At 40.4% G+C, this 27,489-nt stretch overlaps 1 protein-coding gene across 1 annotated transcript in view; it reads left to right on the plus strand.

The window, feature by feature from the left end:
• The window catches only part of SLC9A9 (solute carrier family 9 member A9), a 323,698-nt gene that overhangs the window by 163,118 nt on the left and 133,091 nt on the right, over positions 1-27,489 (plus strand). Inside the window, exons 10-11 of the mRNA XM_038417254.2 lie at positions 20,663-20,776; positions 22,336-22,447. Of these exons, the coding sequence (XP_038273182.1) occupies positions 20,663-20,776; positions 22,336-22,447 (226 nt within the window). The remainder of the gene's footprint in view (positions 1-20,662; positions 20,777-22,335; positions 22,448-27,489) is intronic.

Raw genomic sequence — 27,489 nt, forward strand, 5'->3', positions numbered from 1 at the left:
AAGGAAGCTCTCCTTACAAGGAATGTGCTCTCTTGATTAGTAAGGCAGCATTCCACACAAAGCAAAAGGACCACACGTGATCCTTGGAAATGACCAGTCTAACTGGCGTCTGTTGTTGTGACTTGTCTCAGGAAGTTTTCTGAGGAGAAAGTGAAGTCTTAGGTATTACAAGATCTAAGAAGTTTCAGTAGAAATAATTGAACAGATTGTCAAGCAAAGCTTAAATAAATCAATTAATTTTGTCTTCTAAACAAAAATATGATATGTAGCAGGTTCTGGCTAGCCTCTGTGAGAGTATGGGGCAGGAGGAGCATACCCTCCCAGCACAAGAGCCAGCCATACTCTCAGTCTCTGCGCCATAATGTGTACGATGAGGTATTTGCTCCTGTCTCTGAAATACCTGGTACTGGCTATTGCTAGAGACAGGACAGTGAGGTAGAAGAAGTGCTGTCTGATCCTGTGCAGCAATTCTTCTGGTCCTAAATGCATGTTAGAAATTGTTGATAAGTACTCAGCATGACCCACTGCATAAATATGGTTAAACAGAGAGCAGTGTCCATAGGGCGGGCTACGGCATCCATTTCTCAACTATTATTAAAGGGGCTGTATTGGTGAAGAACTTTCTATTGCTTTCTTCCACATATAGATTCAGCAAGAAGTCAGCTCCAGTAGACATTGGTCATACCTGGCTAAAGATTTCTTTTTCTATGACAAAAGGAGGGACAGCAGCCAGGCCCCTTGACCTAGCCCATGAGCAAGAGTGAGAGCAGCAAAGGCTGGAGTATAAGAGGGACTCAGGGAGTCCCCACATGAGAGACTAGAGGTTAGGAAGGACAGTGTGCACCCTTTAAAAATAAATAAGACTAGAAGTCGGTGAAGGGCTGAGGAAGAAGCCACTTTTGACAACGGAGATAGACATACAAGTATCTTTGCATGGGTTTCTGCAAATGGAACTATGTGCAGTTTTGCTCTTGCTTTAGCCCTCTTTGCTCAAGGTAAACAAGATTTGTGCACACTTTAAAAATAAATAAGTTGTATTAGGAGATAAATACTCTGAAACTGTGACACCAGCTTCTCTCCCACAGGAAATTGACCCACTGCAAAGCCCTCAAACCTGCTACACTCAGCAAAGGCGCAGCAACTGTGTGACCGGGTAGTTTCCCAGCAGTCCAGCAAGCGCTAAGGGAAGAAGGGAACACCCACCCACCATCCCCTTTGGAATTCCAGTCTAGATTCAGGCCCTGAAATTAAGCCAGCAATCTAGGTTTGCTCCCCAAACTCTCCTGCTCTCACCTCCTGAGACGACTACCTGCCCCCTGATAAAACAGCTCAATGGCTCTTTTTCTCTCTGGGACTGAACAAGAATAAAATCTTTAAACAGGTACAAATAAGCCCAGTCTCAAAACAAAATGGGCCCACACTGAAGTTAGTAACTGATTTTTAAAGATATTTTGGTGCCTAAAGGTGCAGCTAGATGCCTATTGGGATTTTCAAAAGCACCTACCTATCTCATATTGAAATGAATGCGTGTTGTGCCTACTGGGGTCTTCAAAAGTGCCTCTGTGCCTATCTCCTATTCATTTCAATATGAAGTAGGCACCTAGGTGCTTTTGAAAATACCAGTAAGAGCCTATCTGCATCTGTAGGCACCTACATATCTTTAAAAATCTGGCCCTTTGCCCCTGGAGAGAAGCAGTTCACCAGTCCCAACACCTTCCCGTTAGCCTGTACTTTCTATTATAGACTGAACTTACTTCCTGGGAAGGTAATGAGCTCCAGCTGTTTTATTGGCCTACTGGTTAACATTCGCATCCCTGTACAGAAATCTAGCCTGGAGATGCAGGACTTTTTAACCCAATCTCTATCCTACACCTCCTGGGAGCCTGTCATAGCATGACTGGTACCTTTAAGGAGAGATGGTGGCCAGCCACACCTGTAAGTTAATAATTAACTAACTGCTTCCAGGCTAAGGGGGCAAGACTAAAGAGGGTCAGGTGATAGCTTAATGGACAGTGGGCCTTATAAAAGGGCTGAGTGAAATCAGTTTTGAGGGGTTTTTTTGGAACCGCAGAAATCAGGTGGATTCTGGTGGAAAGACTTGACCAAGGGAGTGTAGGAGGACAGGTATTCTGGGAGATGAGTGCTCAACTCCAAACATAGAAATTAGGGGGTACATCACAGCCTGTGACAGTGAGCCTCCTGGCCTGGTCAACAGACTCGGGCTTGTGATAATGCTCTAAAAATAGCTACGTAGACATTGCTTTGAAGTTGTGGCTTAGTCTGGAGCTCCAGCTTGTTTCCTAGTGAGGCTTGTTTCCACTAGCTGGATAGCCATATACAAAGGTAGCTGAGAAATAAGCTGGAAATGGGGCCCAGAAGGTGGGATGAAGAGAAGCGCCTGAAGGGCAGAAGAATCTTTTTTTGTTTGGTACTTTTTAGTTTGGACTCTTGATACCCCAGAAGAGTCTACATCTATTTGTGACTTGGCTGGAGGACTAAGCCATAGGTCCTGCACAGACTGATGTGTGGAGACTGGAAGAGACCCACCTCAAGGAGGTAAATTGAGGCAGGGAGTGCCAGCAACACTGTACTTGGCCAGCAGGGGGATGCTATGGGGCAACCATAACTGAGCCAGAAGGGTAAAGTACTTCTTCACAAACAGACTGTCTTCATTTCTTCAACTGATGATTTGTCACAGGAATAGTATTTGTAATAACTATTTCCCTTAAAAATGGATTGAAATTAAGAAAATGAAAAACACTCAGGTTTTCTCCAGTTAATCTGTGTTTTTAACAGGAAAATCAGAAAATTGGGAATGTGACAAAATTCATTGTCTGACCAGATGTATTATAAAAATCTTAAACCTCTGCAGAATAGTATATTGCAATAAAGAAAATTAAAGCTGCTCAGTGTATAGGTTTAACCAGGAGAATCATAACACCAAAAACTTCTATTTATTTAATTTTGGTACCAAGTCTTTCAATCTGAATTTCTCAGAAAAATAATTAATTATCTGACTGAGATTCCTGTTTATTTATCCAGACTAAAAAATTGTTAATTTGTGTTTTTAAAAAATTAAGAGCTTCAAAATTCTGCTGCAGATATGCCAAATATCTGTCTCCCAATTTTGAGCTATGTGCTGCAAGACGGATGCTAAGCAGACAAGATGCATTAATAAAGATAAATTGATATCATCAGGTATTATGGTCATAGCATCCCACTAATTAGCTACATGAAAAAAAGTATTTTATTTTAGCACCACAGGTGGGGATACAGAATAGTAAGAAAACATTGTCTGAGTACAGGATTGCTTTTTGCATTGGAAATACAGTCCTCCTCTATTAGCAAGAATAAAAATATTGAATGTCCCCTTACAGAAATCTCTTCTGTTTCTACAGTTCTACACAGTGCACTTTAATCTGTTCTTTTCCTAAACAGCACCTGAGCCATACCAGTTTTAGTGATCGTGCATAGACCTACTCTGACCTGAATCATTCCCATCAAGCCTGTCTCCTGCTTTCATCAATGTTTCTGAGGGATTGATCTGTGCTAGTATCTCCGTTTTTGTTGTGAATCATAACATTTTATAATGTATTATTTGGCACTACAAAAATTGGGTTTTAGGTCTCCACTTAAAAGAAAGCTGAATTTGTTTTGCTCAGCGCAGGAATCAGAAAGTTCATATGTTCAAAAGCTATTCTTACCATGAATAAATCGGCATTTGCTTCTAGCATTCTCCATCTTGCTGAAAAGTACCAATTTTTGATGTTGGCAATATGAGGGATCATAATGTCATATGCAAACCAGTTTCCAAACTGTTTTATTAAAGGTTTGATGATTTATTTAAATGTTAAGCATTTTCTTTAAATATTAATAAAACTTTTTGGATTGTTAAGATGATGGTTTACACTTTAGAGAAGGGTTGCAGATGCCAGCCATTGGTAAACACACACCAATTGGAATTAAAAGCCATATGCCTAATTCTTGCTTACATACAGAAACAGGCATAAAGGGCTTCCAAATAGCATATATTATGCCATGAAAACTGTATTAATATGCAAACTAGCCTCAAAATGGCTCCCTCCGATGATCTAGTGCTCTGTCAGGGGACTGCATGGAGACCATTGCTGGTCAGAGAACGGGATCAGTGGCAGAGCATGCCATTTTATCCCATGCCATACCTCTTAATGTACCTCCCTGGCTTTTGTCACTAAGGGCCTGCAGTGACAGTGGTCAGAAAGGTCAGCCTGTGAGTGGCCAGCATACAACCATGCTCCCAGTTTTCAGGTGTATGTTTATGCACAACGACAGCATTGCTCCTTAATTCTGTAAAAAGTGAGAATTGCTTCTCTGTATGTGCACTGAACAAACTTAGTGCCATTTCCCTTCCTCATTATCACTGCCTCCACTGAGGATCGGGTGACAACATGAGGGAAAGCAAAAGAAAACAGAATGTCTGTTGCACATGGTAATGAACCAGACACAAAAAAAAGCACAATCCTGAGCAGCAAAAAAATCAGTTTAATCTAATCTGGGGCCACACACTATTATGCACTAATCATAGTCGTATGCTTTTTACATGGTGCCATTAGAGGGCAGAGATAAGGCTGTTTTGGTGCCTTACCTGTGCATTTCTGTACTTTGACAATAGTCCTGGTCCTCTTCTGCTCATATGTGTGGTAAGGATTACAGGTGTTTCAAGTCCCTCCTATAGTGGGGGCAGTGGTAGGAGAACCCCAGCCCACCCACTCCACCGAGCTGAGACCCAGGGCACTAGGAGGGCAACAAAGGTGTCCTCCCTAGGTCACTTCCTCCCACTGCTTTCCTCTCTCAGCTTTCAGTCCCAAATAAGGTGAAAATATAACCAAACCATCAGCTCCAACGGGGCTCAGTCCTCCTGGGGCTTCTGCAGCACCCTTGTCAGGAGCCTTTGGGGTAGGTCTGTCCTTCTGAGCTAGGTTGCTCCCTTTTCAACCTATTCTCCAGCTCTGCATGCTCTGCAGAGCTGGAGGGGCAGGGCTACCTGGGCCCAGTACTGTCCTTTAACCTCCTCTGATTCAGGGTGAGGTTTGTATGCCCCATCACAGTAGGATTTCTTTTAAGATTAACCTTAATTCTGAATTTCCTGGGTCTGTAATGCTTGTTTTGGGGGTAATTACAGCTTCTCTATATCCTTTTTACCATTAAATTGATATTTATACAAATTTAACTCCAGTTTAACATAGTTCTAATCAGGAAATTTAGAACGAAGGTAAGAAAATGATTTTTTTTAATATGATACTTAGCAATGTCCCTTTAATCATCAAATAGAGAAATTAAAGTCAAAGCCCAGTGAAGTGAATGGAAATACTTCCCTTGACTCTAATGAGATTCAGATCATACCCTGACTGGGCATATTGCAAATAAACTGGTACAATTAAAAAACCAAAATAACAGGATGCTTCGTTAAGGTTTAATTAAGTTCTACATTTACCTGTTTTCCACTTGATGCTTTGTTTGAAACACTGTCATCTTTTCATTACTGTGGTATGTGACTTCAGCAGATGGATTATCAGTGAACGATCTGGTAACTGAATTAATCTCCAGAATTACAGTGTCTATTTTGTCTCACTATATATGGTATGGTATTTTGTTTCATCAGAATGCAAGAAGGTTATTAAGCAAACCTTGTTTTAATTATGAGCATATTATTAATAGGATCCTTTGTCATAGCTCTGCATCTCCTGAAACTTGCAGGATTATGTCTCAGTTTGTTCGTAATTGCTCCTACTGTGGGCAGCATTGTATTATGTGTAATAGCTTAGATGGACTTTTCTTGAATTATAGGAGGGATTTGAATTGTTTGTGTTTTTGTTTGTAAAGGATTTTCAAGTTTTTTCTCGCAAATGTGCATGTAGCTCACAGAAAACCAGTCTCTGTTTCGGGGCTAGGATGTTTAAATGAAATAGTCCTGAACTTATTAAAAGCTTGCTTTTGAGGCCTCTACTCCCTCTGCAAATTGGAATTCTTTTCCATTAGACCTGAGAATCTTGACATAGTATGATCCTTAAAGAAACTATTTTCAGAATTTTAGGATTTTTAAGTTTATGCAATTACTATATATAAAGGTCAAATTTTGCAACTAGAAATATGGTCTGTACATCTCTACTTCTGCATTTAATATGATCATTTGCCTGATTTCAAGAGCCAGATGCTAAAAGACTCCAGAAATTGCTGATCTCTAGCAGAATCAGCTGGGTAAAAATGAGTATCCAAAAATAAGGCAAATACATTTACAACCTAAAGCGTTAGCCATCTTCCTACGCATCCATCCCAACTTTGGTGTCATACCACGGTTTCTTATATCATTTCTGGACATTCTGCGCTCAGAAGAGTTGGAGGGATATTTAAGAATGATAAGGCAGAAATACTGAACAGTTGGCTGTAGCTAGTTCATCTCTAGTGATGTCTTTTGTGGAATTCAGTATGGGTTAATAAGCCCATAAAAACTTTGGCTGACAGTTTCAAAAACAAGTGTCTAAAGTCAGGTTCCTGAAACCATACTTAGGCCTCCAATAAGTGGTTTGATTTTCAAAAGATGAGTACCCCATGGCTCCAATTGATTTGGAGTAGCTAAATCTGGATTTAGGAACCTAAATTTGGGAATCTGGGATTTGGTGGTTTTGGGGTTTTTTTTTAGACTTTAGTCATGGTGAGCCTGACACAGTGAGGTTCTGAGCACCTTCAATTTCCCCTGAAATTAAAGGGAATTGAGAGCCTTTGGCAACTTGGAAACAGACATTTACCACCTCCCCGAGGTCTGACATTGCCATTGCACAAAAGATATAAAAGCACATTGGCATAGCTACTTATGCCTCTTCTTCCAAAGTCACTTCTTTTCACAAGAGCCCAGACAATATCTTCTGCCATCCCAGATATTATCTGTTCTCCAGAGTAATTTCCATTGTGGAAGCATCAAAATACCACAGGAGAGATGATTCTTTGACAGTTCTCACTGCACTGAAATCAGGAAGTACTAGGATTCTTTAAAGTGCATTCTCACAATAATTTCTGCTCAGATTACCTCAGATATAGTCAAATGACCATCTAGGATGAAATCTTGGGTCTTCTGAAGTCAACTGAAACATTCACATTGACTCCGTTAAGGATAAGATTTCATGTCTTTACAGCTTAGCCTTTCCAAACCTCCAAATCTTCTGTGGTTTGCCCAACATTAATTTTCACGTCCTTCTTCTCACATTATTTATCTACGCAAACTCAGCTTTTCATGTTATACACATACACACACTCATGCTGTATAAAATACACACATAGTCAGGTCAGTGACTTTCCTCTGATTCAGTAGCTGACACTCTTGTCTTAGTGTTGGCACTGAATAAAAACAGAGCAATGTCGAGAGCGCTGTGCTATTGCAGGCACTCTTTCTTGGATAAGAGGAAACACTGAAGTCCTCCTGATCATTTGTGGTAGTTAAAGGTCCTGTCTGGCACTAATCTCAAGAGTTGGCCAGTTGAAGAGAGGAGTGAATCTGCATAGAAGGGAAGCTGCAATTAAACGTCATCTAGGAATTTATTTATATAGAACATGCACAATATGTTGGATCCTTCAGTAAAGGGGACTGAAATCTTATAATCATGGCAAAAGGGCAACAAATAATTTTTTGCAGTCCTGCTTTCTGTCAGAAAGTATGTCATTCATTTTAAAAGAAGACATAGCATGAGCTTCCTAAGATTTTTTTATTTCCCTGATAAGCTCAGGGCCCTTGTGTTGGATGCCAACTCCTAATATTTCAAAGACTATCCAAATGAATATCTTTCAAACACCCAAAACTTGGCAAAGAATGAAAAATTGTTTTTGAACTTGCTTCAAGAATTAATATTAGAGAATAGAGGTTTTTTTCCTCTCAGCAAATTGAAGTTGAATAAATTGTATTCCATCTCCTTAGAAATAGAATTGATCGCTGGAGGTTAGTACTAGGATGGCAAGTCACAGGAAAGCTTTGTGTGGGGGTGAAGAGAGATGAGATTGATTCATTGTTTTGCTTTTAAAACATCAGCAACAATCTGTTCCTCTAATACTGAACGTAAATGAAAAAGTACAAAAGGTAAATATATTAGTTCATTGTGACTTTAAGGACAATTGGATTGCAGAGATGATATTACTATTTTTCGTTGAGCAGAAGGAGAGCAGTTGAGTCACACCATTCAAAGTCTCCTTTGTTAGCTATGTGGCACAACAAACTGAAATTGACTTCAGCAAAGCCACACATTTTCTTCCACTGTTAGTTTTTTTAAAAAGACTATTCTATATAGCTTTTGTCAAAATTCAGGGCCACTGTACCTGTATTTCCTATTAGTGGCCCAGCAAGGGCACCCACTCTCGGGTTCCAGCTGCCAGCTGTTACCTCTCTTGGGTGGAGACCTGCATCCCCTCTCCCTTCTGACCCGGGTATTTCCAGGCTGCATGGTTCCCTGTCTTCACTGTGTATTTCCCAACACAGACCAGTTGCCCAAAGACACCTGATTGCTTTCTCTTCAGAGACGGATAACAGTGTAATTGCTGTAGTTATAAGGTACCACACAGGACTTCCTATGCAAGCTTACTTTATTCTTAAAGTAAAAAGCACTACAGAGAAAACTTATTAAAAGCAATAAAATAACCTATACACATGCTAATAAGCTTACCAGTATTAATCCCAACCCTAACATGGATTCTGGCAGAATCAGTCCTTCAAACCCCCACCTTCAAGGATTCCTTGTGGTTACCACTTCATCATGGCTTCAGTTCAGAACAAGCATAGTCATGACATAAGAGGCAATTTGAATATATGGTTATGGGGTCTTTGATCTGGAGTTTCCAAGAGAGGGTAATTAGCAGATACTAAGTCTCTCTCCCCAAGGTGTATCTTCAAAAGGTTGGCTTCCAGAGGAGAATTTGCATCCCCCTCAACCAAGATACTTCTGAGGAAATCCACTTTACACATATTGTTCTAAAAAGACTTTTGAACTCCAGAGATTGCATTAATCTTGTCTTCCTGCTAAAGATGTTCCATGTGATGTCACAATAGGACATAGACATTTGCATTTCTAATACAATGTATCCCAAGGGTATTAACTCTAATTCAATAAGGTTTAGCTTAATTCAGAAAGCTTCATTCTGGATATTACAGGATATTGTCAGTCTGCCACAGCTCTCAGCTGTCAGTCAATGGCCTGCCTGAACCCCATTTCCCTCTGGCTTGCTGCACCAACTGACTGACCCAGGTGGCTAACTTCCCAAGAGACATACCCTTCTGGATGGCTAAGAACACATTATTGTAACTAAAAGCCTAGTTTTAATGATGTCATAATTATGTTGTGGTTTTGTTATTGCTGTTGTCTGTTAATATATAGTATGTTTCTAATTTCAAACGTATAATGTATTAACCCTACTCATCATCCTCTTCTGCTCACAAGAGGCTTCCATTACCATAACTGTCCCACCGTCAGTCAGTGAAACAACATTAAAAAATCTGTCACTACTGCAGATAGTTCTAAGATAATGCCAAAATATGCTCATTCCACTGCCACAACGAGCCTCTAGCTGGTCAACGGATTTTCCTTTAAATCCATCCAAGGTAGTTATTAGTTACCATCCATCTAGTCAAACAGGTTCACCCTCAGATTCTGAAGTGAGTTACTAATTCAATAAAACAGAAGAACAAAATTATTTTTAAAAGTTAGTTAACAATATGATTAGGATTGTCAGACTCATCCAGTTAAAATATAAAACCAGCCCAAACTTCCACCCCATCTATCCCCTACAAACCAAAACTGTTAAAAGTTCAGAACAGGCTTATTTTTTTAAACTGTTTTATCTCTCAGTTCTTCACTGCTTAGTTGGGTGTGGGACTGGAATTAGAAGAACTGAAAACCCCAGTGAAAGTTTCCCTGGATGACATTCCCATACAGTACCAGAAATCTCAGCACAGAGCTAGAGATTTAGAGCAGTCTCAGAGAGGGTTAAATTAGCTACCCAGTTTTAGATGTATTCCTCTCCCCTCGTTATTATGTTGCTCTCTTCTACTACCCCAAAATCCTGGTTCTTTCAGGGTTCACTGATTGGTCAATTTGGTACAAAAAGAGACAAGAAATGTGACTTTTTCATTTGTACCATATGTACAGACCTAAGGAAAGGCACTGGTTGCCTAACATATATTAGTCACTTTGTTTATATTACATTAGGTCATTCAGCCTAATGCAGGTAGAAATGTAGGGCTCTCACTTGGGTCTAAACTCATAAGGGTGCTGTTATGCTTCCAGTATTTACTTGATTACATTCAGAGTTTGCAACAGTACTGTTCAAGTGGTCCTAGTTCTTTTTCTGCCTCCTCATTATTGTTAAAGGTAGTCTGGAAAAGAGAGAAAAAAATTATTCTGCCATTCCCTCCCACTCCCCCCGCTCTTTATGAGAGCTAAAGAAAGCCTGACAGGGTGTTTTTCATTAGCACTTTTTTATTATCTTACCAACATCAGGAATAGAAAAACTGGTTTCACCGGAGAACTCCATGGAGGACTAGAAAGCTGGAGTGGGATCTCTCATCCCTCAGTTTTAGGGCATTTAAAGTTTTTCTCCAAAGTGTTTGTTGGGTTTTTTTAGTGCTCATTTTTGCAATGAGAGGAAACTTCATCTTTGCAGTCACTGTACTTTTAGTGTTATTTGTCCTGTACCAAAGTGCCTAGGAACCTGAGGTGCCTAGAGCCTGGTACCGGCACTTCTATAAAATAGTTATAAATTGAAATAATTCAGTCAATCAGGAATGAAATAATCAGACTCCCTAGAACTCCAGATTCAAATGCCAGCAGGGTTGACTCAGCCTCTCATCTCAGTACCATACAGTTTACTTTCTGGTCTTTTGGGTGGCACCTTAAAAAGTTAGGACCATTCTTTTCAAAACGTGGGTGCCTAAATCAAGGGCCAAAGTCCATATTCAGGCACCTAAACAGGAGTGACAAGTGAGTTTTTCAGAGATGCCAAGATACTACTCACATTGACTACCCTGGGAGCTGCAGTTGCTCAGGGCCTCTGAAAATCAAGCCACACACTGAGGGATTTAAATAAAAAATTAGGTGCCTAACTTCAGACAATCACAGCTGAAAATTTTGCTTTAACATCCTTTCTGCTCTGCAAGAGCATTCAAGTTCCCATGGCTTTTCTAATAGAAGTATGGGTTTGCCTTGATGTCCATGGCCAAAGTATCCTCTCCTGTTACTAGAGAGCAGTGTGCCATGTGCCAGTTGTGCACCTAGCTGCCTTCATCCTGCATTTCACTGGTGCTGTGTGAATTGATGGGAGATGAACAGCACTGTAAAAATGCAAAATATTATTGGCTGTTCCCTACCTTCCTGTTGCTCCTGCGTCTCTTTTCTTTTCTTTTTTTTCCCCTGCCTGCTACTTCCTCACCATGTCTTAGGAATCCTATAAAACTCTGCTCCAGGAAGAGGAAGAAAGTTATTTGCACTGTGCATAAACATGATAGGGGTTAAATCCTGGCCATATGGAAGCCAAAACACCCTTTGATGTCCATTCAGCCAAAATTTCATTCCAGGACTTTAAATACCTTATACTGCGAGATTCTGACTCTCTTGTGTTTGTTTTTAAGTTTGCAGTTCATAAATAAAATCAGCACCATATAAAAATAAACAAAGGCCTATCTTCTCATATAAATTCTCGTTATTTATAGGGCTGTCAAGTGATTTAAAAAATGAAGGGGCATACAAACGTTTAGCATATCTGGCACGTAAATACCTTGCAACTACAGCTACAAAAATGCCATGCAAACACCTGCTCTCACTTTCAGGTGATATTGTAAATAAGAAGCAGGTAGCAGTATCTCCCGTAAATGTAAACAAACTTGTTTATCTGAGGGATTGGATGAACAAGAAGTAGGACTGAGTGGACTTGTAGGCTGTAAAGTTTTACATTGTTTTGTTTTTGAGTGCAGTTATGTAACACAAAAAAATCTACATTTGTAAATTGCACTTTCACAACAAAGAGATTGCACTCCAGTACTTGTATGAGGTGAATTGAAAAATACTATTTCTTTTATCATTTTTACAGTGCAAATATTTGTAATCAAAAATAATAATATAAAGTGAGCACTGTACACTTCATATTCTGTGTTGTAATAGAAATCAATATATTTGAAAATGTAGAAACACATCCAAAATATTTAATAAATTTCAATTGGTATTCTATTGTTTAACAGTGCAATTAATTGCAATTAATTTTTTTAATCGTGATTTTTTTTAGTTAATTGTGTGAGTTAACTGCAATTAATTGACAGCCCTCGTTATTTATGCATGATTCTTACCACTAAGCAATTTACCCTAGAAATGAAGAGCTTTACATGAGTATGTTGTAAGGATTCATTATGCCTTACATTTTGCCCATAGTATCAAGGTTTGCAAGCTATGGCTTCAAATTCAAATCTGCTTTCTGTGATTTTGAAGCCTCTAATTGAAAGAGAGAATAAATAAAGTGATTAGAATGTAATAAAGGTATTCCAGAATCATATAAAAAAGGTAGTAGTCTGCATTCACTGTATTTTAATTTAAAACAGTCAGGCAAAAAAAATCAACTATTGATTTATCAGTATCCTTAATTTCATGATAGCTGTGTTCTAATTAAATAACATTCAAATGTCATAAATTTTATATCCCTTACTTAACATTGACTACAGGGGTTTTTAATGGCTCTCTCGCACCTTCAAATCTCTCATGGTAGCCATTACAATCAATTTGATTCTCCAGGTTCCCCTGGTTGATGTTGGATTATTGAAGTGCTTTCTGTCCTACTTTGATGTCATGCAGAAATGTAGCCGCTTGAGATTTAACCCATAGAGAGCTGCCATTTTTTCAAGTAGCTAGCTACATCAGTGCAGCAAGAGAATGTTCACTGGTACATACAATACTTTGGGGTTAATATAGAATGTTAAAGTATTTAATGGAGAACTAATTTTACTGGCATAAAGAAAATAATATTGGTTGGGAAAAAAATTATGCTCAATCTCTGTTAATATTCATGGTTACAAAGGCACGTCAGGGAAAAAAAAAGTGCATAGGATGCACTTCCATGGCAGAAACAGTTTAAACACACAGAGAAGTGGTATCTATTACTAGGTTTCTTATTCATTTTAAACAAGTAACTTTAAACAATCACTTTTAAAGCAGTCTTTCCTGGGAAGTTTCATTGGCCAGGAGGGTGCCCAGACAGAGCGTGGTTTACCAGTTACCGAACTAAAGCTTCAATCAGATGTGCAGGCTGCTCATGCATTGCTGCTACTGTAATTTACTATTCAATAAAAAACATTGGCGTCCTGGGTTAAATTCTGCTGTAAGATATATTGGAGTTATTTCACATTTTACATGGGTGATTTATTGGGGTTGCTACCTTATATCTGTAAAATCTCTTTAACAGGTCTGTACATTTTGCAGAGAGGTAAGCGTGGGAGATTGTAAACTAGATGTTTTGGTTTAATGCAGAGAAAATGTGTTGTTTCTCTCAGGTATATTCATTACATTGAAATGAGCCCAAGTATAATTACATGGTAACCTTAAGGAAACTGATGATGGCTTACAACCACTTTCTTAAGGGCTAATTTGGGTTTATACTGTGAGGAAGAAAAAATGTATGCGCACTTCTTTGAGGATGACTTCATTTGAACCAGCTAATTCCTCCAAACACAATAGTGCTTTGGACTCTGATCCTGAATGCACTTACACATATGCATAATTTTACTCAACTGAGTCATCCTGTTGATATCAAAGGAGCTACTCAGGCAAGCAAAGTTAGGTATGTGCATGCTCAGAGGATCAGGACCTTAGTACTCAATGAGTAGAGAAATTTTCAAAGGGCCACTCTTTGAAACTGACCTAGATGTGGGCACATGATTATGGGTGCTCAAACAAAAAGGGGTATTTTCAAAGCTAACTGTAGGGTTCTTAAAATTTGCTGAAAGTCCCTCAGTGTGCAAGGAGATTACAAACTTAAGCAGAAGATGAGCACTAGGGTTGCCACCTTTCTAATTGCTAGTAACTGGATCCCTGAGATCCTCCCCCACCTCTTCCTCCAAGGCCCCACACCCTTCGCCTCTTCCCCTGTGGCCCTGCCCCCTGTTGCTTGCTCCTCTCCCCTTTTTCTCCCATCGCTCACTGGATCATTTCCACCTCCATCTCCCCATCCCTCCCCCGCCAGCTGGGTTCCCTCTGCTCTGGGGCTGGGACAGAAGCTGCTGCACCCTGACAAGTATCCTGTCTGCAGGTAGGAGGTGGCCCTAGCTGAGCAGGAGCTGGCACAGGTTATGACCTGTCTCCTACTCTCCCTGCCCCTCACGGTAACCAGACTTTTGATGTCTAGTCAATACATCTGACTGGACACTGCCAGGTCCCCTTTTCAACCAGACTTTCCAGTCGAAACGTGGGCACCAGGCAACCCTAATGAGCACTCAGGTAATGAAATGTTCAAAATCTTTCTGCTTTTGTATGGTTTGGTTTCTGCCTTCTTCTGGTCCCTATTTCAAGATGTCATTAACACACCCCACCTCTAAGACAGCTGCACACACAGCAGCTATCCTTTCATGTGACATCTAGGCCAGTTCCACACAGAACAAGTAGTCCTCCAGTTTCAGACATGAAGAAAAGCTCCTTAAGTAGAATAGGGATGAAGATGGGGAATGGAGGAGCATAGATTCTACGTGCTCTGTATAACTCCTATGGATAAGGCGCCATTTGTATATACAATTATAGTGGATGGGAAAGCATGACTGCACAGATGCTGGATGGGATGAAGTTAGTATGTACCATGCTCTCTGTGGGCACCTCCAATGAGATTTCCCAGGAAAGACTGCTTTAAAAGTGATTGTTTAAAGTTACTTGTTTAAAAAATATAAGCAGCCTAGTAAAAGACAGCACTCTCCTATGTGTTTAAACTGTTTCCGCCATGAAAACACATCCTACCATTGCAAGGTGTCAGACTTGACAGATGATTGGCCTGATTATTATCATTGTTTATTACTGAATAGTATACAGGACCTGGTGCTTTACGGGATACAGGAAGAGGCTGAGGGAAAGCCAGGGTGAAGACAACATGAGTACGTTGTGACATGGGATGCTAACAGATACAGTAAAGGGCCACATGGATTTTTTTTAAAACTGCCCGTAGCCTTCTAAAGTACCTTGAATCAGGGAGAAATATAGTGGAAGTTGTCAGGAAAGGAGGTGGAGTCATAGCAGGAAGACCTGAAAGATGTCATGGAACTGAATGGAAAATGTATACTGAAACTGTCTCAAGACTAGCAGCCTTAGACTGAACAAAGGGGGTTTGGAAATAAGAGGTGAGAGGTCAGAGAGATTTAGGCTGGTAAGAACCTTGAGGGCAACAGTAAGGAGCTTGAATTTAAACTGGGAGAAATTTTAGGAGGTGTTAAACTGATGTGGATTTAGCAAAGCCTATTTGCCTTCATAAAAATATAGGACAATGGAATGGCTGATGGGAATTTGGTTACCATAAAGGTTAATTAAACTTCAGAAATCATGTTTGTCAAATACAGCAATAATTGATCATTTGTCTTTAAACTCTAAGTGGCTTTTAGCAAACAGGGAATGAAAGTATCTTTGCATTGAAACACAGGGCTGCCCTCCTCTCATCCCAACAGCTAAGCTAAATTTCAGAATATGAATCCTGTGATGAAGTTCATAAATAAAATATCATCAATAAAATAGGGAAAATGAGGTACATGACAGAGATCTTTCCTGAAGAGAAGCAGAATCATATCCCCAAAAGAAATGAAAGAATAAAGGTAAATAAAAGTGATGGGTCTGGGCCATAGAGTTTTGCTGTGGAGCCAAACTCTTCCAGTGCCTGGGGTTGTCTGGACTCACAGTTTGGATTTGGCCCATCTCCAATTTTTTCCTGTTGAAATTCATTCTGACCAAACCACAGAGGTTTCTTATTGTCATATTACAAGATGTGCTCTCTATTATATGGGTGTGACAATATTTGCTTGAATGATGCAGCACTGAATATGGAACACAGAATGTGTGCTCAATATAATTGATGGCACTGCCACTGCATGCAAAACTATCTTGCATCATGGCACTGCATTTATATGGGTCTTTGCCTCCAATATTTATTTTAAATTGTTTTGCCTTTGTTAGTCCTCACTGACTGGGTAGTTGAAATTTATTTTTAGACCCACAAACATATTACAAAAAATACATAAATCCTAATGAACCTTTTAAGAGAATTGTCTCAATAGTAAAAATCTTAGTAGAGGCAGGCCAACAATCTTAGTAGAGGCAGGCCAGTCCTTGCCCATAGACAACCTGCCAACCTAAAGCATATTCTCACCAGCAACTACACACCACACCATAGTAACTCTAACTCAGGAACCAATCCATGCAACAAACCTCGATGCCAACTCTGCTCACATATCTACACCAGCGACACCATCACAGGACCTAACCAGATCAGCCACACCATCACCGGTTCATTCACCTGCACGTTCACCAATGTAATATACACCATCTTGTGCCAGCAATGCCCCTCTGCTATGTACATCAGCCAAACTGGACAGTCCCTGTGTAAAAAGATAAATGGACACAAATCAGATATTAGGAATGGCAATATACAAAAACATGTAGGAGAATGCCTCCCTGGACACACAATAGCAGATTTAAAGGTAGCCATCCTGCAGCAAAAAAACTTCAGGACCAGACTTCAAAGAGAAACTGCTGAGCTTCGGTTCATTTGCAAATTTGACACCATCAGCTCAGATTAAACAAAGACTGTGAATGGCTAGCCAACTACAAAAGCAGTTTCTCCTCCCTTGGTGTTCACATCTCAACTCCTAGAAGAGGACCACATCCTCCCTGATTGAACTAACCTCATTATCCCTAGCCTGATTCTTGCTTGCATATTTATACCTGCCTCTGGAAATTTCCAGTACATGCATCCAATGAAGTGGATATTCACCCATGAAAGCTTATGCTCCAATATGTCTGTTAGTCTATAAGGTGCCACAGGACTCTTTGCCGCTTTTACAGATCCAGACTAACATGGTTACCCTTCTGAATCTTAGTAAAGTGGATTTATATCCACTGACTTTCAAAAATTAAGGAAATTAGTTAGGGAAGTGGATTGGACTGAAGAACCTATGGATCTAAAGGTAGAGGAGGCCTGGGATTACTTTAAATCAAAACTGCAGAAGCTATCAGAAGCCTGTATCCCAAGAAAGGGGAAAAAATTCATAGGAAGGAGTTGTAGACCAAGCTGGATGAGCAAGCATCTTAGAGAGGTGATTAAGAAGAAGCAGAAAGCATACAGGGAGTGGAAGATGGGAGGGATCAGCAAGGAAAGCTACCTAATTGAGGTCAGAACATGTAGGGATAAAGTGAGACAGGCTAAAAGTCGAGTAGAGTTGGACCTTGCAAAGGGAATTAAAACCAATAGTAAAAGGTTCTATATAAATAAGAAGAAAACTAAGAACGAAGAAGTGGGGCCGCTTAACACTGAGGATGCAGTGGGGGTTAAAGATAATCTAGGCATGGCCCAATATCTAAACAAATACTTTGCCTCAGTCTTTAATAAGGCTAAAGAGGATCTTGGGGATAATGGTAGCATGACAAATGGGAAGGAGGATATAGAGGTAGATATTACCATATCAGAGGTAGAAGCAAAACTGAAACAGCTTAATGGGACTAAATCGGGGGGCCCAGATAATCTTCATCCAAGAATATTAAAGGAATTGGCACCTGAAATTGCAAGCCCATTAGCAAGAATTTTTAATGAATCTGTACACTCAGGAGTAGTACCGAATGATTGGAGAATTGCTAATATAGTTCCTATTTTTAAGAAAGGAAAAAAAAGTGATCCGGGAAACTACAGGCCAGTTAGTTTGACATCTGTAGTATGCAAGGTCCTGGAAAAAATTTTGAAGGAGAAATTAGTTAAGGACATTGAAGTCAATAGAAAATGGGACAAAATACAACATGGTTTTACAAAAGGTAGATCGTGCCAAACCAACCTAATCTCCTTTTTTGAAAAAGTAACAGATTTTTTAGATAAAGGAAATGCAGTGGATCTAATTTACCTAGATTTCAGTAAGGCATTTGATACCGTGCCACATGGGGAATTATTAGTTAAATTGGAGAAGAAGGGGATCGATATGAACATCAAAAGGTGGATAAGGAATTGGTTAAAGGGGAGACTGCAACGGGTCCTACTGAAAGGCGAACTGTCAGGTTGGAGGGAGGTTACCAGTGGAGTTCCTCAGGGATCGGTTTTGGGACCAATCTTATTTAATCTTTTTATTACTGACCTTGGCACAAAAAGTGGGAGTGTGCTAATAAAGTTTGCAGATGATACAAAGCTGGGAGGTATTGCCAATTTGGAGAAGGATCGGGATATTCTACAGGAGGATCTGGATGACCTTGTAAACTGGAGTAATAGTAATAGGATGAAATTTAATAGTGAGAAGTGTAAGGTTATGCATTTAGGGATTAATAACAAGAATTTTAGTTATAAGTTGGGGACGCATCAATTAGAAGTAACGGAAGAAGAGAAGGACCTTGGAGTATTGGTTGATCATAGGATGACTATGAGCTGCCAATGTGATATGGCTGTGAAAAAAGCTAATGCGGTTTTGGGATGCATCAGGAGAGGCATTTCCAGTAGGGATGAGGAGGTTTTAGTACCGTTATACAAGGCACTGGTGAGACCTCACCTAGAATACTGTGTGCAGTTCTGGTCTCCCATGTTTAAAAAGGATGAATTCAAACTGGAGCAGGTACAGAGAAGGGCTACTAGGATGATCCGAGGAATGGAAAACTTGTCTTATGAAAGGAGACTTAAGGAGCTTGACTTGTTTAGCCTAACTAAAAGAAGGTTGAGGGGAGATATGATTGCTCTCTCTAAATATATCAGAGGGATAAATACAGGAGAGGGAGAGGAATTATTTAAGCTCAGCATCAATGTGGACACAAGAACAAATGGGTATAAACTGGCCACCAGGAAGTTTAGACTTGAAATCAGACAAAGGTTTTTAACCATCAGAGGAGTGAAGTTTTGGAATAACCTTCCAAGGGAAGCAGTGGGGGCAAAAGATCTATCTGGTTTTAAGATTCTACTCGATAAGTTTATGGAGGAGATGGTATGATGGGATAATGGGATTTTGGTAAGTAATTGATCTTTAAATATTCAGGGTAAATAGGCCAAATCCCCTGAGATGGGATATTAGATGGATGGGATCTGAGTTACTACAGAAAATTCTTTCCTGGGTATCTGGCTGGTGAATCTTGCCCATATGCTCAGGGTTTAGCTGATCGCCATATTTGGGATCGGGAAGGAATTTTCCTCCCGGGCAGATTGGAGAGGCCCTGGAGGTTTTTCGCCCTCCTCTGTAGCATGGGGCATGGTTGACTTGAGGGAGGCTTCTCTGCTCCCTGAAGTCTTTGAACCATGATTTAAGGACTTCAATAGCTCAGACATGGGTGAGGTTTTTCATAGGAGTGGGTGGGTGAGATTCTGTGGCCTGTGCTGTGCAGGAGGTCGGACTAGATGATCAGAATGGTCCCTTCTGACCTTAGTATCTATGAATCTATATATGTTTGTACGCAGAATTTACAAACTTAGGCCCTGATTCTGCATTGGATTTGCTAGCACTGACTCCCAAGCCCACACAGACTCCTGCTGGCTTCAATAGGTTTCTGCACTGAAGAAGACTGGCATGTAAAATTCTCTGCTTCTGTACTCTGTTGCTATGGGGACACTGTCTGTAGTTTCTCCAGGTATGGAAGCAGACTGAAGATTTATGTTTTATATTTTCCCTTTAAAGCTAATTGTCTCCTGATCCTATCAGGACCATCCTCTCAAGACAAATAGATGTATTGGTCTGTTTCACAGAAGAAACCCTGTTATAACAATTAAATTATTAGCCATTCTTATGTAACATATTTAAATGATTCCTTAAATAGATTGGTTTGAAATGAGAATTTGACCGCTGTGTCCAAATGGTCCAATTTACAAGACTCTGGAGGTTTTATCATGGATAATATTTTTTTTTTAGTTCATCAGCTTAAAAATCACACTTCTGTCTGAAATTATATTGCCACAAGTAATGCCTATGATTGCTGTAACTGAACAAAGTTAGGAGGAAAGTTCTCTGGGGGTGTGTGCGTGCACACATTTGACTGCACTTTATGCATAGTCAGTTTCACTATATTCACTTGTATAATCAAGGACCCAATTCAGTTCCCATTTAAGCCAGTGTAAAATGAAGTGTCATGCTTCCATTGCCTTCCGTGAAGTTGGACTGAGACTTTAGTTAGCCAGTTTTTCCCTGTTTGAGTGGGACTTTCGTACAGCAATGAAGGGGAGGAAAATGTAAAAATACAAGAAAAGGTCATTGTAAAACCACAACCATTGCCACGGAAACTCAGCAAATAGTGTAGTAACAAACTATTTTTATAGTTTGGTGAAACTCTTTGGAAAGACTGGATTTCAAGTTGTCAGTGTCCCTGTAATCTAATGTGCCTGTTTTCCAAGTTAATGTGGACTATGTGACAAACACCAGCCAGTTACAGACACGAGTCATAATAATGTTTTTTGTTTCTCTTTGTTTCAGTTGTTCGAGTTCATGAATTTCTTGGCTGAGAATGTCATCTTCTGTTACATGGGGCTTGCATTATTCACATTCCAAAATCATATATTTAATGCTCTCTTTATATTTGGGGCATTTGTATCCTTTGCTTTAAGTATCTTCAAAAATGACTGGGGTAAAAAAAAATTAAAATCAAGTAAACAAAAGTATTTTTAAAATGCTAAAAATAAATTCTTTGTAGGGTTCAATTTGAAGAGGAAGGCAGGCATTTGGCTTTGTTTTAATATGTACATTTTAGTAACTCGCTTAACGGACCTAAAGAGATGATTTGTTGGCATGAACTGTAACATTTTGCAGACCTGTTGCAATGTGCAAAGCTTAAGGCAAATCTCTCTTTTCTTACATTCTTTTTATATACATGGAATTCCCACTGATGTTGATGTCATATAGGCCGAGACATGTAGGTTTTGCCCTTAATTCTTTCATGTTTCCTCAGTGCCACATACCAGTCTGGAATGCCACACAATGACTCCTTCCCCCTGCCCTCCCCAAACAAAAGCCTTTTGCTTGTCACTTTTGATGAATTGCAGAAGCTTCACAAACAGGGACTTTACTGCTTGTTTGCTTGCATTCACTTTTAGATGTAACTTCTAAATTGATATTAAAAGCCAAATTATGGCTCCCCTAGTACAGGTTATTTTAGAGGGCAGAAAGGACTCAAGCAGCCTGGTACCCCCATAAATACACAGAGGCAAATATAATATGACTGTCCCTAACCTAAGCAATGGAGGACTGCTAGAGTTCACAGCAGCAAAGGGACCATGACCCATGATGTCCTCTTGTTGTGGGCCAACAAGCTGGTTCAAGGCTATGCTAGACAGACATACAAGGACTATGTGATCTACAAGTGTAATAACTGCTGATGTGTGTGCTCTCCCAAGCGCCTAACGGCACTGTGCCTGCTCCTGGACTCTGCAGGCATAGTGCTTCCAGACACTCAGGTGCGTCACCTCTTCTTTCATCCACAGCATGTCTCAGGCTTACAGTCATAATTGAGCCCTAGGATTTACAAGGTGAGGGTAGGGAGGAATCTCCTTATAGCAAGTTTTCCATATAGAATTAGTTGTGATTTTTTTTGTCCTGATTTTTCTAAAATATCTATTCAGGGAATTTTTTGTACTAGATACAGAGGGATAATATAAAAATCCCTTTCTAAAGTCTACACAAGGGGAAAAAAAAGGAAAGACATGAAGATAAAGATATACCCCACATGAATTGTGAGGAAAGAAGACAGTAATCATGTCCAAAAATACATCTAGCCTTCCTACATTGCCATTGAAGGAGATAATGCCATTTCCATGGAATAATTTATGGTGTGCATTTTACTGAAGGGCTGAAGATACAGTCATATGTGATGAGTCAAAGCATAGCGAGTGAAGTGATGTACAGGATAAGGAGCTCAAAACTAAGATGGTTGAAGAGAGCCAAACTCTGCCCCTAAATGGGTCCATAATGAAACTGGCAAGATTGTGACTGGATAGCTAAAATCTGAAATTATGAATTGTGCTCAACAATCATTTAATAGTGTGTTTATTCTAACTTCATGTTCAAGATATTCACCTGGAGAAAGTTTGTTAGCTCAGTTTTCCTGTTTCCCCGCGGCCATTTTCCTCAGCATCTCACATTTAACATTATAGGTGGCAATTTTCATAGCAAGAGCATGCAACATATACCCACTTTCTTTCATTCTGAATTTGGGTCGAAAACAAAAGATTCCCAGGAACTTTCAACACATGATGATGTTTTCAGGTAAGTGCCACTGTACTTTTGTATCTACATTTTCTAACACCTGACATAGAATAAAGGCAGAGAAAGTTATTTTCTGGCAAGAAGACAAAAGGTCTAGATACGCATGTGCAGGCTGAACCAAAGCCCATTGAAGTCAATGACAGACTTTGGATAGTTCCATGATCATTTAGGTGCTTGTGTATAAATGTGTATTAATGATTTTAGTTACCTATGAAGCAAAATAATGTAGGAAACCCATTGCTTAGGTTACCCATCTCAAAACTCATTGTCCATCTCCATCTCGTAACATCCTTTCCTATTTTGGGAATATTTTATTCCAGTGTTAGGCACCCAAACTACTCCTGGTAGTATGCTTATGTTACACACAAGGAAATTAATTTCCTATACTGTCACTTTCTGAGAGAGGGTGGTATTCTTCATAGATACCCACTCACCAATCATGTGGTTTCCCACCACTCTTTCTAACTTAAAGATCATTTTTACTCTGAAAAGTGACTATGTAAAAATAACAGCTTTTTATTCAATAGGCCTGCTTCTTATATGGATTCAGTCTAATATCTGATTGCTTTCCTTACTAAACTAAAGTTGTAGTGATTTTAACACCTGTTAGTACTGCAGAACCAAAGCAGATCTGGAGAGGGTGCTGAATTCTATTCTGATTTGTGCATCATCCACAGAATTATTAAATCCCAACTGCAATCTCTTTATTCTTAGACATGAGGCAGAAATATCTCAGCTTGACTCTCAGATTCCATGGAAGGTTTGTAGGATTGGCTGGTAGAAACCCCCTCCAAAAAAAACCCAACACATTTTTCACTTGTTAAATGAGCTCATTTGACTATTGAGAGAAATGAATATGGAATGCACAGTGCCATTTTTGCAAAGTTGCTTTCCAGAGTGGAACTATACCTCAGGCAAGTTTCTGAAGCATTCTTCCAAAGCAGGGAGGAAGTCAGAGCCACTGTCTTCCTTTTTCTCATATAAATTTTATTGCATGCATTTTGCTTGGTCAGCCCTGGATATGAAGTGTTCTATTTATCCACAAAACAGATAGACCAGAAGTAGCTACAATGCATGCTTCCCCATACTTCTCCATCAATCGGTCTCATTTCTGACTTGAAAGAACCGTGCCTTTAGGGGAGAGATGTTAGTTCATTTCCCCACACCCACTCATCCTCTTCACTAAAACTACCAATGATATTGCCAATTAATGCCAGGTGGATGCGGGGGAAGGGCCAGTTGTGATGTAGACACTTATCCATTAGGAACTGGATTTCAATAAATTGGACAAAATAAGAAAAGTGAAAGATGAAGAAAAAGTTATTATTCTAAAATCCTTCAATCACCCTGCTTTCATAGAAAAATCAAGGGGAAAATGGGATCCAAAAGCCAGAAGTAGAAATTTACAAGAACCAAGGGAATACATGGGTCAGGAGATTGGTAATTAACCAGATATGGAGACTTTCATCTCTATATTGCTGAAATGAATCCAGCTCAGGATGCTAGCTAACAGAAACTGTTACCATATAATTGCCACATAGCGGTCTATTTGAAATGAGGAGGAGGTCTGAAAACCCTGTACACATTCTATGTCTTCTGCCAGTTGTCACCAAAAGGTCCCTGGGTCACACAGGCACTACTTGAGTTTTAAATAAAACGTGCCCAGTTTGTATGTGACCGAGTTGTAGCCACCTGTCTTTTTCCAAGATCTCTGTTGGTCTTCAGCTGTGCTTTCCTGTTTTGCCCTGTCCTGTTTAGCCAGTGGGAGGCTTGTAGGACATCTGCTGCAGAGCCAGGGCAGCCCAGCTGCTGCACTAATGATGTAATTGGCAAAGGGCATGAAGTATCAGTAGGGTGTGAGAGTGAAAGACAACAACAGAAGAAAAAGTTAAAGGAAAAAGTGTGTACACAAGTTGGCATATATACACATATGTGCCCAGTATTAAAGTGAACTTCTGTAGAAGCTAGCGGGAGGGAAGTGTTCCCCCAGATTTCTAAAGAAATGGTCGATAGGTGGGAGAAAATTGGGCAATGAGTGAAAAAACGAACAGTGGGTGAGATTGAGACCCCCAGAAGTACATACAGAATGTCTTCTTAGCAGGTGGATTCCCCTCATTCCATACGTGAGAGAGCTAGGCACCCCTGCAGCATGTTCCGAGGGGCCCCACACAGGGTTCTCTGTGGCTGTGAAGGTCACATGAGGTGTGCGCAGGGACTGGGTGGAGTGGGGCCAGTTGGACACACATCATCCTTCAGCTCCATGGAGCTTACGTAGAAAAGATATTACAGGTTTTCCTTGGAGCCCCTCCCCTGCTGTAGGATCCCTTTTTAAACAGTCTCCAGCTATACAGACCCACTCAAGTACTGGTAGTTGTGCTGCAGGGGAGTCATGCTGCCAAAGGGGACAGCAGGGGTGCCAGGAAATAACAGAAATATGGAGCAATTGTCAATATGGTATATCCCAAATCCCTAAGTGTTGATGAGGGGGAATCTCTTGGCAAAAGGTTCCTTCAAGAGTTCCTTCCACTGAGCTTTAGCACAGGGAGGGGGTGATACAGCTTATTGAATGTTTGAGTTGTGAGAAGTAAAACCACCTAGAAGGGAACTGAGAGAGATCCTTCTTTCAATAAACGCTCTGTGTGTGTGTGTGTGTGTGTGTGTGTGTGTGTGTGTGTGTGTGTGTGTGTGTGTGTGTGTGTGTCTTAAATGGTTTAATTCTGACTGTCTGTTAAGTATTAACAAAAAGAAAAGATTTGTACAAAAAGAAAGGTGTCTTAGCAAAAGTTTTGCCAACATCAGTGCTAGTGTAGACATGTCCTAATTCATTTGACTTGCTAGAGTTGCTTGAATGGAAGTTGCTTGAAAAGAAGATTTGTTTATAGAGTACAGACAATACACACAGCTGTGAAAGCTTTCACCAAGGTACAGAACAAATAACTTAGTGCATCTCTGACTGGCTCCTAACTAATAGACAAAGAAGCTTTCATTCCTCAGGCCTGGTCTACACTCGGGGGGGGGGGGGAAATCGATCTAAGATACGCAACTTCGGCTACGAGAATAGCATAGCTGAAGTTGACGTATCTTAGATCGACTTAGAATCACTTACTTTGTGTCCTCGTGGAGTGGGATCAACGACCGCCGCTCCCCCGTCGACTCCACTTCCGCCTCTCGCCCTGGTGGAGTTCCGGAGTTGACAGCAGAGTGATCGGGAATCAATCACTACCCATGGCCTCAGGCAGAGCAGCCGTAAGTGCTAATTAGACTTCTGGAGAAGCAAACCGAAGTAGCTAAAATACTGGAACAACATTTAAAAAGCATTTAAATGCATCCGATGAAGTGAGCTGCAGCTCACGAAAGCTTATGCTCTAATAAATTTGTTAGTCTCTAAGGTGCCACAAGTACTCCTTTTCTTTTTTGCGAATACAGATTAACACGGCTGCTACTCTGAAACCTGTCATTTAAAAAGCTGTTGTCCTTAACTAAACAAGAGCTGTTCTTTTAGCTGAAGAATTGCAGCTATTACAGGAGATAAGACTTTTAGTCCCATTACTGACTTCTCCCTAGGAGTTAGTACACAAGCTGTTTGTGGACAGAAACATTATGAGCAAGGTTCCACCAGAGTTTCTGAAACAGTACTGAACACACTCTGCTCTTGCCTACTCAGGGAGTTAAACCATCATCTACATCCATTGCTGAGATTATCATTGTTATCAAAGGTTGACCCTGGGATTTTCAAAAGTCCTCAGTATTGGCCTAATTGCTCACTGATGGCAGTGAAGGATTTACCTTTGACTTCAATAGGAGCAAAGTGAGGTCAACCGAGAGTGCTTTCAAAAGTCTCGCCCTAAATTTCCTTGGGAAGACAAAGTTCAGATTTTCTTCCTACTTCTCTGACCTCTTGTTCCTTCTTCCATGACCACATATCTAAGTTGCCTGACATGGCGAGGAGCCACATGCTAATCAGTCATAATCATTACAACTTGATTACAGACCTGATAAAATTTTAACAGCAAAAACCATTGCAATATTTAAGGTTGCTCTACTCACAGTTCATGAAATCTCTGAACTAAATGTATACAGGTCAGATATTCCACTGTATATAAACATCTTTAACTCTATTCCTATATCTCTATCTGGCCTCAAATCCCTCTTAAACCACTCCCTAAGTTCATAACCAGTCTGGGCTACAAACTCCCACAAAGTAGCATTCATATGCTGCATACAGCTCATAGAACCAATCATAGACTATCCTCCTGCTCACCCACCCATTCATTATGCTAAGCGTCTTACCCTTCATATCCAGACCCGTGACTTGACCCTCCTCTGTCTCATCAATGCTCCTTGATCAGAGGACCTGTCAGAAGGCTCTCTACTCACCGCTGGGGGCAGGCACTTCTTTACAGCTCACTTGAGGATTAGCTCTCGAACAGGCTCCTCTTACTGTTGTTCACCCTTTGCGTGCTTCTCTCTCTCTCTCTGGTTCTCTGGACTTGGTTGCTCCTTCTTCATGGCTTGGCCTCCATCCAGGTCACTATAGTTTTCCCCTTTCCCCTTTCCCCTTCCCCTTTCTGGGTCATCTAAGTTTCTCCATACAAACTGTCTCAGGCAGTCTTCTAGTTCATTGCTAAGACTGTGCCACTTTCCCAGTGGCTGGAGGAACACAGGCCTTCCCACTACTCCAGATTCCAGTTCGGGGACCCTTGAATCCATGGCCAACTCTGCACTGTCCTAAGCCTTGCTATTATTTCCCTGAGCTGTTTCCAACTCCACTATCTCTCTGGGTATGCCCACCCCCCAGGGCCAGGCTCACAGAGCATCTACTTTCCCTCTGGGTTTTCTCTTTTTCCCTCTCTAAGCCCAGTGAATGACTGCAGCCTCCTTCTGCCCTCGCTGCATGGCTTTATGTGAGCTAGACCTGCTTCTTCTCAGTTGGGCTCCATCCTTAATCAGGGATTGCTTTATCAAGCCTAATTCTCCTCCAGGTATGATCTAACTGATTAATTAATCCCTTCTGAGCTGCATTGACCCTTTTGTGCTAGTGT

This window comes from Dermochelys coriacea, chromosome 9 (genome assembly GCF_009764565.3).
Source record: "Dermochelys coriacea isolate rDerCor1 chromosome 9, rDerCor1.pri.v4, whole genome shotgun sequence".
Taxonomy (NCBI): Eukaryota; Metazoa; Chordata; order Testudines; family Dermochelyidae; genus Dermochelys; species Dermochelys coriacea.